The sequence below is a fragment of the Cervus elaphus genome, chromosome 17 (genome assembly GCF_910594005.1).
Source record: "Cervus elaphus chromosome 17, mCerEla1.1, whole genome shotgun sequence".
Classification (NCBI taxonomy): domain Eukaryota; kingdom Metazoa; phylum Chordata; class Mammalia; order Artiodactyla; family Cervidae; genus Cervus; species Cervus elaphus.
This window is the reverse complement of record NC_057831.1, coordinates 63,205,470-63,218,793: the sequence shown is the minus strand read 5'-3', so window position 1 is coordinate 63,218,793 and position 13,324 is coordinate 63,205,470. Positions and strand designations below refer to the sequence as shown.

Here is a 13,324-nt window from a genome sequence, read left to right as displayed (position 1 = left end):
GAGTGGCTTGATTATCAGCTGCTAGCTCGATTGTGGTATCATTCACAGGTGAGGAAATACAGTTTAGGGCGTCATTCACAGATTAGGAGGATGTACAGGATTAGGTTGGGAGTGAAAGTAACCTGATTTCATTTCTGGATATTTAATGTCTTAAGTATATGTGGGATATATAGGTGAAGAAGTCTAGTGAAATATAATGGGTAAAAAATTATGGTGAGATAATTCAATCATCCCTGTATTGGTAGCAAAATGAATTAAGTTACTTAAAATTAATAGAAAAGAGCAGTGCCAAATTGCCTTCGTTTCCCTCATCCTGCTTCCATTTGGTTTTATTCTTCACACTTAACCTTATTTTCTTTACTTATATTATCAGCCATATCTGGCCTTATTCATTAAAATGTATAGGTGACTTGCCTAAGAACCCTAGAGTAGACGTATGGAATTAGTAAAGTTAGTCTATAAGAAATTAGATACTATTAGCCTTCAGGGCTCACCTAGTTATCAAAAAACCCCACAACTTTATCTAGGGACACAAGTTTTAGAAATATATCTCACGGCAGTGAGTATTTTCATGTAGCAATAGAATTCATTGCCCTATTTCTTTTCAAGGGTCTCCAGATTTTAGCATAAGTCAAGGGTTGAAATAAATAAAGTAAAATTGGTACGTGGGGCTAAAATGCCGTGGCCCAAGTAGTTAGCATGCTGATCATCGGGCTTGATCAGAGGTTTGCCTGATATTCAAAGAAGACTACATAGCATGATGTCTATAAACTTGATTCTTTTAAATAGAAGTTAGAAAATCCCATGGACAGAGGAGCCTGGTGCAGGCTACTGTCTATGGGGTCACAAAGAGTCAGACACGACTGAGCGACTTCACTTTCACTTTCACTTAGTAATGAAAAGGACAAGGTAATATCTACTAGCAATGGTCTAGAGTATGGATATTCTTTGATACTATTACTAGCAGATCTGTGTCTTACAAATAACAGTAATAGAACACATTATGTGGACTTAATCTATGTACTCTGCTTTAGAAGATCTTAGAATTAAGTTGGGCTTCCCAGATGGTGCTACTGGTAAAGAACACGCCTGCCAATGTAGGGGACATAGAGATGTGGGTTTGATCCCTGGGTCAGGAAATTTCCTGGAGGAGGGCATGGCAACCCACTCCAGTATTCTTGCCTGGAGAATCCCCATGGACAGAGGAGCCAGGCGGGCTACAGTCCATAGTGTTGCAAAGAATTGGACGTGACTGAAGCAACTTATCTTGCATGGAGAATTAAGTTATGAATTAGAAGTCAGCTATGATCTTAACAGTTTTTTTCCCCTATACCCATATTTTAAAGTTTAAATCTGTAGCAACAATCTGCTTTAAGACAGATTTGTGGTAATCATCTTCAAATGTAATGAAGGGGAGTTATTATACCCTTGAAAACAAGATCTTGGAAGAGTCTGAGTTAGAAAGGCTTTCCAGAGCTGTGGCTAGGAATAGCTGTTTAGCTTTATGAGGTGCCCCGACCTTCATTCAGTAAATTGGTGTGAAATTATAGGTGCCAGCTACTGAGTTTCAACTAGAAATAGTACTCATGGCTGTTGCACTTTCCTTGCTACTGGGTTTGAAAATACTCAAGTTTCCAAGTTCCAAGGGAACATTTTGAAGCCAAAACCCATCATCTTTTTGAGCTCTTGAAGTTTATACTGATATTCAGAAATTGAAGCTATACTTTGAACAGTGAAGAGAAAGTATGATGAAATTATGTCCTTTGGAATGATAAGAAAAGTTGTGAACATGTTAGAATGATTTTTAACACTGCTTATTTTAATGTCCAGCACTGGTTGGGATGAAATAAAGAACATCAACATACAAATATAAAAAACATATTAGGCTGATATAGACTTGTACAGCCCTTATGGGTTTTTATAGCTGATGTCCATTCAGACTGGTCAGAGTATCTGTTCTGATTTGTTAATGTTTCTCCTCTAGAGTTTGTTAAATATTTTTAGTGTCTCCTGTGTATTTATGTACAGTTGAAGCGAATTCAAGTGGGGGGCAGGAATGGCGTTGGTAAGAGTTAGTACAGTTTCTGACACGACTGAGCGACTTCACTTTCACTTTTCACTTTCCCGCATTGGAGAAGGCAATGGCAGCCCACTCCAGTGTTCTTGCCTGGAGAATCCCAGGGACGGCGGAGCCTGGTGGGCTACCGTCTATGGGGTCGCACAGAGTCAGACACGACTGAAGCGACTTAGCAGCAACACAGTTTCTATCTATAGATTCCTCTTACAACGAAGGATATTTTACATTTTATGTTTTCATTGTATAAATGACTAGGCCCTCTGCCATAACTCCTGACCCAACGTGAACATCTGTCTTCCACAAAATCATCTTTGTTGTTGTTGACTTGCTAAGTCATGTCCTATCCTTTGCAATCCCTTGGACTGTAGCTCACCAGGCTCCTCTGTGATTTCCTAGGCAAAAGTACTGGAATGGGTTGCCATTTCCCTCTCCAGAGGATATCCCCAACCCAGGGATCGAACTCAAGTCTCCTGCATTGCAGGCAGATCTTTACCACAGAGCCCCCTGGGAAGACCGTAACCAGCACTGCACTCCACTAAATGGTTACGGTTTTCAGGGCGATTCAAATGCATGGTAGTTAATTTGATCCTCCCCGCAGTTCAGTATGGCTTTGGTATAATTCTCTCTCTTTTAAATCTAGAAGCTGAAGCAAGGAGAGTTTAAAAAACATTCCCAAGCTCCAAATTCTCTATAACTGCAATTAGATGTTATTTTAAGTGATACCGGGGTATCACTGCAATAATATAAACACTATATGTTAGAACTTTATGCGTTAAAGACATATGGGTTAATGTCTTTTAGAAGATTGACCTGGTGATATAAACTCCAGTTGGAATATTTTGAGAAGAAGCACTCCCAGGGTTCACACAGCTTCCGCAAAGACAAAGTCACATATCAGGCTGTTGAAAGCAGAGACCTGGAAGCCACACACATTTAAGTGTCTGTACTTTTTCAGTCACTTGTTAGACAGGAGAGCTGGTCCTGTCATAGAGCCTCTTTAGCTTCCGTTTCTGATTGGGTAACTTGGGAGTTGCAACATAGAACTTGTTTCTTAGCCAGTAGTGAGTGTTGTCACCAATGACATGGTAGGCTTAGCACTCAACCTGACATATCCTGGTGCTCATTAAGTGTTAGTTATCTGTACTACAGTTATATGCTTTCCCGTATGTAACATGGGAAAACCTGTTTATAACTTTCATAAAGCTACAAATGATAATCTTTTTCTTTTATGCTCCTAGCAAGTCTGGAAGAATGCCTTATCAGCGAGGGAAAGAGGTGAGGGAGAAACCAGATGGCAGTGAAGAACAGGGAATGCAGGCTGTTTACAGATCCTCCTGGAATCTCAGAGGCCTTTTGTTACTTCACTTGAACATTTTGAGAATTCTTATTCAAAATATTGATACTCGAAATTCTGTTCTAGGTCAATTGGTCCTCTAAATCTGTTAACTTACACTGCGTGGGGCTTCCCTGATCGCTCAGTTGGTAAAGAATCCGCCTGCAATGCAGGAGACCCTGGTTCAATTCCTGGGTCAGGAAGATCCCCTAGAGAAGGGATAGGCTACCCACTCCACTATTCTTGGGCTTCCCCTGTGGCTCAGCTGGTAAAGAATCTGCCCACAATGCAGGAGACCTGGGTTCGATCCCTGGGTTGGGAAGATTCCCTGGAGAAGGGAAAGGGTATCCACTCCAGTACTCTGGCCTAGAGAATTCCATGGACTGTATTGTCATGGAGTCAGACACGACTGAGTGACTTTCACTCACTTATTCCAAATATTGATTCTCGAAATTCTGTTCTAGGTCAATTGGTCGTCTAAATCTGTTATGTACTTACATTATGTACTATTTTGCTTAATTCATTGCTACCTCAAATTTGTTTGCATTCAGGTAACTAATAGTGTGTTTATATTAGCACAGAACTGCAGTTGCATAGTTTTTCAGGTTTTATTAAATAGTATTATTTAATGTCATGTAAATATTTTCAGGTTTCATTAATTTGGCTATATATTATGTGCCTACCTCATAGAAGGAATCAGGCTAAGGTTATGATGGTGAAGAAGACAGATACAGCACCAACTTTCATTGACCTTAGATTCTAATAAGAAAAGAAGAGTGTCAATCAGATAATCACACAATTGAAGAAAGAATTTACTCATTTTGAAAAATGCCATGATGGAAATAAACTGGGTGCTCTGAAAAAGTATAGGTGGGGAGCAAGGATGGCATTAGATAGAGTGGTTAGGGGATCCTTCTGGAGGAAATAACATTTAAACCAAGACCATAATGTGAGAGGAGACTGCTCATAGGGAAGATGGGATGGAGAGAAGCCATTCCAGGATGGGGAAGTAAGACCACTCGGCGGCGTTTCAGATGTTCTGAGGAGCTCCAGTTCTTATGTCTATGTGCAGAAAGAATTCAGTGAGAGGCAAAGTGACAGATAAGAAGTGATTCATTAGAACAAGATGCTCATGAGACTTAAAAGTGGGCAGGTGAGGGGGTGCCACACCCCAAGAACTTAATGGGCTACAGTTTTATAATCAAAGGAAGAGAGGGGAGGGGGAGAAGATCACCTTATTCTTCATTTTTTGAATAGACATGATATTTCCATCACTAGTTCCGCCTCCATGTCAGGAAGGGAAGTTTTCTTATCCCTACATGGTCAAGCCCAGATTGTCATGCGCAATGGAATTGAGTGAAAAGGTGGCAACCCATGCTAAAAATGGTAAATCATCTCAGGTTTTAGTATAATGTTACCCTGTCCTTATATTTTTGTTTTTAGTGTATGCAAAGGAGTGTGTCCTAGGAATCATTAATTTATTGAGCTCACTGGGCAGGATGTAGGTTTCATGCCACAATTGTTTAATTGTTTGGGGGCATGTCTCATGCTTCTGTTGTTGGTTTTATTGCTAAGCAAGCCTGGTTGGTTTTGTGGTTAAGCCAACCTGCTTTCTAGAGTGATCATTAACTTACAGGGGTCTCATACTTTTTTCTTGACTTACAATTCCTTAGTGGGATTAACTATTTAATTACTTACTTTATCCCTGTCTTACTAGTAAATACTAAATCCCTATTACTTACTTTATACTTGTCACTATCAGAGGTAGCGTAGCCAAAGGCACTGACCAAAAAAATCCTCTGAATACAAGTGATTTCTATGAGACTGATGTATAATGAATAAAAAAAAGACACCATGGTAGAAGTGTTGATTTCATTCTAAGTTCCATGAGATGGTCTCTTAAATGAGACTTAAGCTCAGAAATGACGCCATCCAATTTAAGTCTTAAAAATTCCCCGTGGGGGCTGTAGTTTGACTAATTATCTCCCAACTGGGAAAGCACAAAGGAATGCTGTTTTTTCCTGGCAGGAGAAAACTGTGACCCAGACCAGAGTGGGTGAGAACTGGATAGGGAAATTTAAGGAGAAACAGGATGTAGATGAGCTAGGCAGAAATCCAAACGTTTGTATTTCATCTTCCTTTATGTCTTTGGTATTTATTATACTACCATCTGCATACGGATACAATTTTCTACCATTGAATAAAAGCATTCCTATATGATTTTGACATGAAGGGGAGATATCCTATCCTATTATGAAGTTAAAGAAGTTAAATTTTCAATGCAAAATTTGAGAGCATTCACTGAAGATGATCATTCCTCTTGTTAAATTATTTCTATATTTCGTTTATTCATTCACTCAGCAAATATTTGAGTAACACATAAGAGTAAAAAATGTATCATTTTGTTAAAGTTGTATTTTTAATTGTTCTATGTAAAAACAAGAAATGTTTCTCCAGGAAAATGGTATCATTGATTTACTCTGGGGATTTCCTCACCCTTGTGGTTTTAGGACTTAATTAACTCCATTTATTTCCCTAAATTCCTTCTTTCTAATGTATGATGATGCTTATCAAAATACTTTTCTTCAGGATTTGAAACTGGAGTTTGGAAAATATTAAGAAGTCTTAATCCACATTCTGTTAATTCTTGTGTTTTTTCAATAGAAAAAAGAAAAAGCCTCTGTGATGATACAGAACAACGCTTATGCAGTGGCTGTTGCCAATTATGCCCCGAATCTTTCAAAAGACCCAGTTCTCTCCACCATCTCCAAGAGCGCAACCACGCCAGAACCCAACAAGAAACCGGAAAACAAACCAGCTGAAGCCAAGAAGACTTTCAATAGCGTTAGCAAAATTGACAGAATGTCTAGAATAGTTTTCCCAGTTCTGTTTGGTACATTTAATTTAGTTTACTGGGCCACATATTTAAACAGAGAACCTGTCTTAGGGGTCAGTCCTTGATTCTCGGCACAGGTTGTCTTTGAGATGTATAGCGACATTACACTTGGTTTGTTTTGCCATGTACAGTCTGACTAATAACTGCTAATTTGTGAACCAACATGTACAGTATGTATATAGCATCACAGCTTATGGACCTCTAATGGAGACACGCATTTGCTAACCAAAGGCAGAAGGCGCCCCAGGCCCAACGAGCCGTTGCCTTTTTAAAAGATTTACCCTCGGAATTGGTCTAAAGCAGATTTCAGGTGATCTGATTTATTTTCTCTTATTCTAACAGCAATGAAAATGGAGATCTTACACCACCCTTTATGGACCCTTTTGATTTAGGTCTGACATAGGAGTATTTTCTACTCTTACCTAACTAGAAAGTAAAATAACATTGTCTTTCCAAGCTGAATTCCTCTAAATAACAGAACCTCCTATCTTTCCTTCTCGAGTGCTCAGAATCCCTGCTAATATAATTGGAAGCTTAGCACACATCTGAATAAAAACTAGAGATTTGAAATCAGCTTTTAATTACTCTGTTTAGCATCTACAGCCATGTACATACTACGGCATGACAAATTCAAATAATTATGAATCACCCTGACAAGATGTTCGGTATGCCTAGGATTTAATAACTATTGGAATGCCATGGTCATCACATGTTTCACATCAGAGTTTATTTGAAAGTAATAATTGAAATCCTCCAGATTATTTTAATCATTGGAAACTACCTTAAATTAAAAAAAAAAAAAGATGATAAATAGGTCTTAGTATTTCCAGGTATGTGTTGTATTGAAATTGATCAGCTAAATTTTCTTGGTGCTGGAAACTGGAAAAAAACATCCAGTTTGGCTGCTGTGGAGCAACATTCATATTGGATTAGAAAACTGTGCCAAAAACTCCCATCAGTGAGAATTCATAGGTGTCACAGAGTGAATACGAGCACTTGGACGATTCTCTCCTTTGCTGTTTACTGCAAATTCTGCCTTAAGGCTTCTTTTCATCAGGACTCAGAAGCCAATAATTACAAAGAACAGGGCAGTTAATTGGCACATTTTTCTGTCTTGAAAGCAGCTCTTTCAGATAAGAATTAATGTAAATTCTGCTTTTGTAAATTGCAACTTTAAATTTCTCTGACTCAAATTTGCAGCTTTGTATATGAGAAGAGGTTTTGGTAAGAGTTGAACATTTTTAAACTGAAACTTTAAAGCATCACCAACAGATTGTGTATTAGTTCACATGCACGAACAAAACACACACACCCACAATTAGCTCAATTAGGGTATGTACACAAATATTTAGCTAAATTAGAAACCACGGTTTTCAATTTTATATAATTACTAATTATTAATGGGCAAAATTTGTTTTCCTTTTAGAATTTAAAATACTCTTTATGCCCCTGAAATATGTTACAGAAATTATTAATTGAGTCTCATGTTATTAGACTCAACATTTTGGGTAAACTTAAAATCCTTTAAACTCACATATACATTAGCAGTTATTAGTTGACTTTTACTAATAGATACACCTTTATGATGGTGTTTTTGTAGAAACATAAGTAGTCAAATAGTGGCATTTCTTGCAGTTTTGTACAGTATTTCACTATAGTGCATAAATAGGTATGTTCATAAAATCAATAAAAGAAGTTATGGAAGCAAGCGAAATCACAGCAAAAACTGCTCTTCTTTTGCATCGTTTATGGTTTTTGTTTTTTTCATTTTTTTTGTTTCAGTGTGATTCTGTTATGTGCTTTGCATGATTGTATTAATACCAAGGTCACAAATGCATCTTATTAACAGAATTTGCCGTGAAGACAGCCTTGACATTAAAAATTCCCTCACAAAAGGTAATCCATAATGTTTAATAAAATAAACTTGTTACATGAGCCAATAAATGTATTGTTTAATTCCCTTCCAAAGCACTTTTTTGGTCATCTAAATAGTTTTTAAAAGTGCACTTTATTCATATACTACAATGGAATATATCCTATTTTCTTACACATTTGAATATATCATAGCTCTTCCAGGTGGTTTAGGGAAGGGTGCAGTAGTCTAAGACAGTACATAATGCTTGAAGGCAAGCAATAAAAGTGCGTTGTATGGTATATATTGTTAAACATTTAAAATATTGTTCTTATAAGTTCTGCATTTCCCCCTTAATGTGTGACTATACGTTATAAATTTATAAATATGTACATATGTAAAAATATTTGTAAATAGCAGTTTCTGTAGGACAACAGAAAAAAACTCATCTATACCTTTGCAAAAGGCTGCTCCTACATTGATGGTACCTGTTTATTAAAATTTATGGTAGATTGACCAGGAAAGTTATCATTACTGTTATTTTTACTTTTAGTTTCAATTGTTAAAATTTTATTTGAGCCTGATAACATCTTGACAGGTTGAGATAGTCCAGTAATGTGGATCGGGGTTTTCTATTTTCTTTAACTTTCTTTTTTTTTTAAAAAAAAACACACTTCCTAGCCTTTTAAAGTTTAGATAAATTGAAGAAGCTTTAGTCTTGCTGGAGAGAGAGAGGATGCTCCATGGTAAAGGATTTTAAATTATAGAACAAGAGTCTTTACAATTATTCTCCCTTCCATAAATCCTTTTAAAAACACAAAATAAAAGTGACATGGATTTATTAAATATAAGATTAATAACTTCAGAAAACATTTTTAATAAAATAACAATAGTCTCTTTGGCCCATAATATCATGATTATTTTATGCAGTTGTATATTGACATAAAGAGTTATGGTATGTACAAAATGTAGATAAATACATGTACATATATAGAGATATAATCTCATTATTGTATAGTTACTGCTCTGATTAAACTAATACAATATTTGTTCAACAAATATCTTTTACCTCCTGCTGTTTTCCATGCCATGGGGATGTGTTAATACCACTCATCATGTCCACAGAATTTAGCTGAAAATCAAAGTGCATCTCATTTTTGTAAAGACTTTAAATCAAAGACCAAATATAATATATAAGTTAATTTATCACTGAGAATTGATTAATGAGTTATGAGATCACGAGTGTGCTGAGATGGTGGCTGTTTTGCTGTTTTCTTCTGTTTATGTTTATATTGCTTGAATAGAAAATGGAACTCATACAAAACCATTGAATAATTTTTTTAAACTTCAGTGATTTTTAAAATGCCAGTCTTAATGTTTAGCAATCTTTTCAGGGATCTATTTCGAATTTATCTCAGGTTTGGATAAGTGATCCCCTAGAGCCACATTTCCAATTTTTTTTTAAATAGCTCATCGTTTATTTAAAAAGAGCACAAAAGCTATCATTTCACTTATATTTTTTTGGTATATATACATATATATATAAAGTTTTCGTGATATGGCTCTTTTCATATTGCTGGTTGAAGGAACTCAGCTCTGCCATGATGTCATAGATCCTGGAAGGGCCCCAAAACCGTATGGAGTCTGTTGATGCTGTACTTTGGCATGGCCTATCATCATTTCAATGTGAGGATAAGGGAAGTAGGTCAGGTCCACCTTCTGCAAAGTCATAGTTCTTCAGCATCTATCAAACATTTTTTTTTCCAAATGCTTCATACTTATTACAATCAGACAGTGCCTGTGAAATACCAAAATATTTATGACTCATTTGAAATTTGGGACCTTATTAATAGCTTTATTATATTGGTTTTCCTTTTATTAGTCTTCTGGCATTCCTATATCCATCTGCATATTTTTGAAGCAATTCTCAGATTTTTTTTTTGCCTATAGAAAGAATCAGAATTTCAAATTATGAGTTGATCGATTGCTACCCTGTAATGCACTTAATTTTCCTTTTAATTTAGGTCTCTGGCAACCTTGGGTTTACCTCTTCTTAATCCAAAGTATCCAGAAGCATAAAATTAAAACTGGGAAGGGGTGTGGTTATTTTTTAACACTTGCATACTTAGAGACCAGAGACACTGTATCAAAATCACTCATAATAGTATGGATAAGACAAATAATGATATTTTTCTCTATTGAATTCATGCTTTAAAAATGAAATTCAATATTTAATAAAACTCTTAATATCCATAATCTTGCATTTTCAACATTTATATGAAAGATACTAATCTTTTTCATTAATTTTATACACTCATATTTTCATCAAATTAAAAAAAAATTTTTAAGACCTCAAAAAAAGGGAAAAAAATTCAAAGGGAAAAAAATTCAAAGGGAAAAACCCACTTGAAAAATGTTTATCTCTAGTTAAACCTAATGAGGCACTTTCCCTTTTTAAGTCCTAAGAAAGGTGAGAAATTATACATACATAAGTATATACAGAGATTTAACAATCATGAGTCTATCAAGGTAAGCATCATGATTAAAGTACTAAGATAGACTAAGTTCATGTCAAAGGCATTTTGGAAAGGTAATTAAAATCTATTTCTTATAAGTTTATATCACGTTCTCAAAAATTCTTAATTATCCAACATATTTAGATCACAGTTTTCAACCTTATTTAGGTCAAATATTCTATTTTACCAGTTTATGTAAAGAACTTTTTTTAATACTTATAATATATACCCCACTTCAAATCACTTTCTCTATGATGAAGTTAATACATAAATTAAGATTGCCAGTAGGAAATGCCAAGGAATAGGTTTAGTGTCAGTTTATAGTAATACTCTCGAAGAACCTTTAAAAAGGCCTTAGCTTTGATTAGAAATAGGGGTGTGTGTGTGTGTGTGTGTATTTTCCAAGTATGAAAGAATATTTTGAGAAATTTAAACAAATTTATGAAATAGAAACAATTCCTTTTATAATGAATGTACTTCCAAATGTAGCTCTTTTTAAACTGGTAATTAATTTAGCCAATAGAATAGTTTTTTTTCAATAGATCCAACAAACTTATTCACTGGAATTTAGTCTTGAGCCCCACATAGTTAGAAATATCCTTTCTACAAAGGTGTAAACATTTTTCTGATGTATTTTTGGTTGACTCTTTTGAGCCATTAAATTTAAAATAATATAACAATTGTGCTTGTAAGATAAGATAAAAAATCTTTGAATTTCAAGTTTCTCAATGAGAGTTTGTTAAAGCCTCTATTTTATTTAATATCCTGTTGATCATTTGCAAATAGCAAGTCATCTATATATGTGATTGATTAGTTCTATACCTTTTTTGAATTGTAAAGCAACTAAGAATCCATTTTTTGTGAAAGTAGCTGTTCCCTAACATTGGTTGCAATTTAGTTTCTGGGAATATATCACATTTTTCTTTTTTGGTCTATAGGTATAATAATGTATAAAAAAAGATTGAAGTTGACTAAGCACACAAAATACTAAGCACTTCCCTCTTTATTTTTCTCATTTCTTAAAAAAAATGACAGTTATTTTAGGGGTTGGAGAGACTTTATTTGCTATATTATTGGTTCTATGATATTCAAAGTCATTGAACTTCAAGGATTATTTATTGATTTCATCAGTTTGTTGCAAATTACTATTTACAGAAAGAAGTCTAATCTGACACCATATAAATGTTGATGTTGGCACTGTGTTAAATTAGCTTAATTGGTATTAAAAAATGTTTTTAATGCTTTGTTTATAGACTTACTTTACCACAACATGCTGCCAAAGCAGGCTTATATTATTAGATAAATAAGTGTAACTCCAACAAAATTTATTTGTGAAAACAATTGGTATTAGGAAAGCAAAACAAAGGTGTTAGACACAGAATTACTTTAGGGATGATGACTTAAAGATTTGTCCCCAGTTATTCATTTTTAAATACTCAACACAGTAGTTGAAGCAGTTGGCTGTGTTTTAAACCCAGCATAAATGTGAAGAAGTTTAATGTATGATTGGAAAGACCTAAATGAAACTGAACTTTGAATTATAATTTTCATGAATTAAATATTACTATCCATGGGTAAGTGCTTGATTGTAGATCTTGGACACCTGCTCCACAATTGATTTCAAGTTTATTGGTATCTAATTTTTTAAAGATTCTTTTGAGCAGATAAAAATTCAGGTTTTAGGGTGTTCCAAATAGGATTGTGACCTTTCATGAAATATTCCCATTAGAGGTCACAGGCATGGAAACAAGAAAACTTCATATTTGTTGCTGAATCAGAAAAGTAAAAAACAAAATGGAAAAGAATGATTTCCTCTTGCTATGTATTAATAATACAACTACATGCATAGAGAATACATGACAAGTTTCCACCACTAAACTTTGAGCATTCATTAATCTGAGATTTTAAGGTGACAATATGCTTGTATGGTAGGTTTTCTAGTTGGAAAAAAATCATTCTAGAGCTAATAATATTTGTAATTTGTGACCTTGCTGTAACTGGGAAAAGTCACTATTTTTTGTATGTAAAATAATTTGACCTTTATTGAATGTGTCAGTATGCTTGCTGTTTAAAAATTCCTAATTAATCACATGCAGATTAAGGCTAAACATTATCTTTTTTGTACTTATTAAAATTAATTTAAGTATATTTGATCTGAAAATTGTGGGGTTTTTTTGTACTCTAATCATTCATTACATGTTTGCTTACAAGAATTGAATTTACTGTAAATGTGACTTTTTATATTGGGATAGAACACTAATATTTTGTAGTAGTGATTTTAAATGTTATCAGTTTCTTAACCTTCTTTTTAAAATAAAAAGGTTATAGGGTGAGAGGAAAAGTCCAAATCTCCTTTGAAATTTTAGGGGGGAGGATCATGAATAGTTAACAATGATCTGTTTAACACTTTAAGAAAGTGGTGCTATGGAAAATATAAAAGTTCACCCAGATAATTAGCTCCCTTCTATCATAAAATGTGTCACATTTACATGAAACTTAAATAAAATAAGTGATTTTCTTTTATTTAGATAGACTCAAGTTCATCATTCTATTTGTTAACCAGAAATCTTGCAGCTTTCCTGTTGAATCTATTCCCTGAATTTAATGCAATATTATGGAAATTATTTCTTCTTTGAATCATTGCTATTAT

At 34.6% G+C, this 13,324-nt stretch overlaps 1 protein-coding gene across 3 annotated transcripts in view; it reads left to right on the top strand.

The window, feature by feature from the left end:
• Positions 1-12,822, top strand: part of GABRA2 (gamma-aminobutyric acid type A receptor subunit alpha2) — a 140,565-nt gene extending 127,743 nt beyond the window's left edge. For all 3 annotated transcript variants that reach the window (XM_043871103.1, XM_043871105.1, XM_043871104.1), the window contains one exon: positions 6,075-12,822. In XM_043871103.1, coding sequence (XP_043727038.1) covers positions 6,075-6,371 — 297 coding nt within the window. In that variant the 3' untranslated portion in view covers positions 6,372-12,822. The remainder of the gene's footprint in view (positions 1-6,074) is intronic.
• The last annotated feature ends 502 nt before the right edge of the window (positions 12,823-13,324 follow it).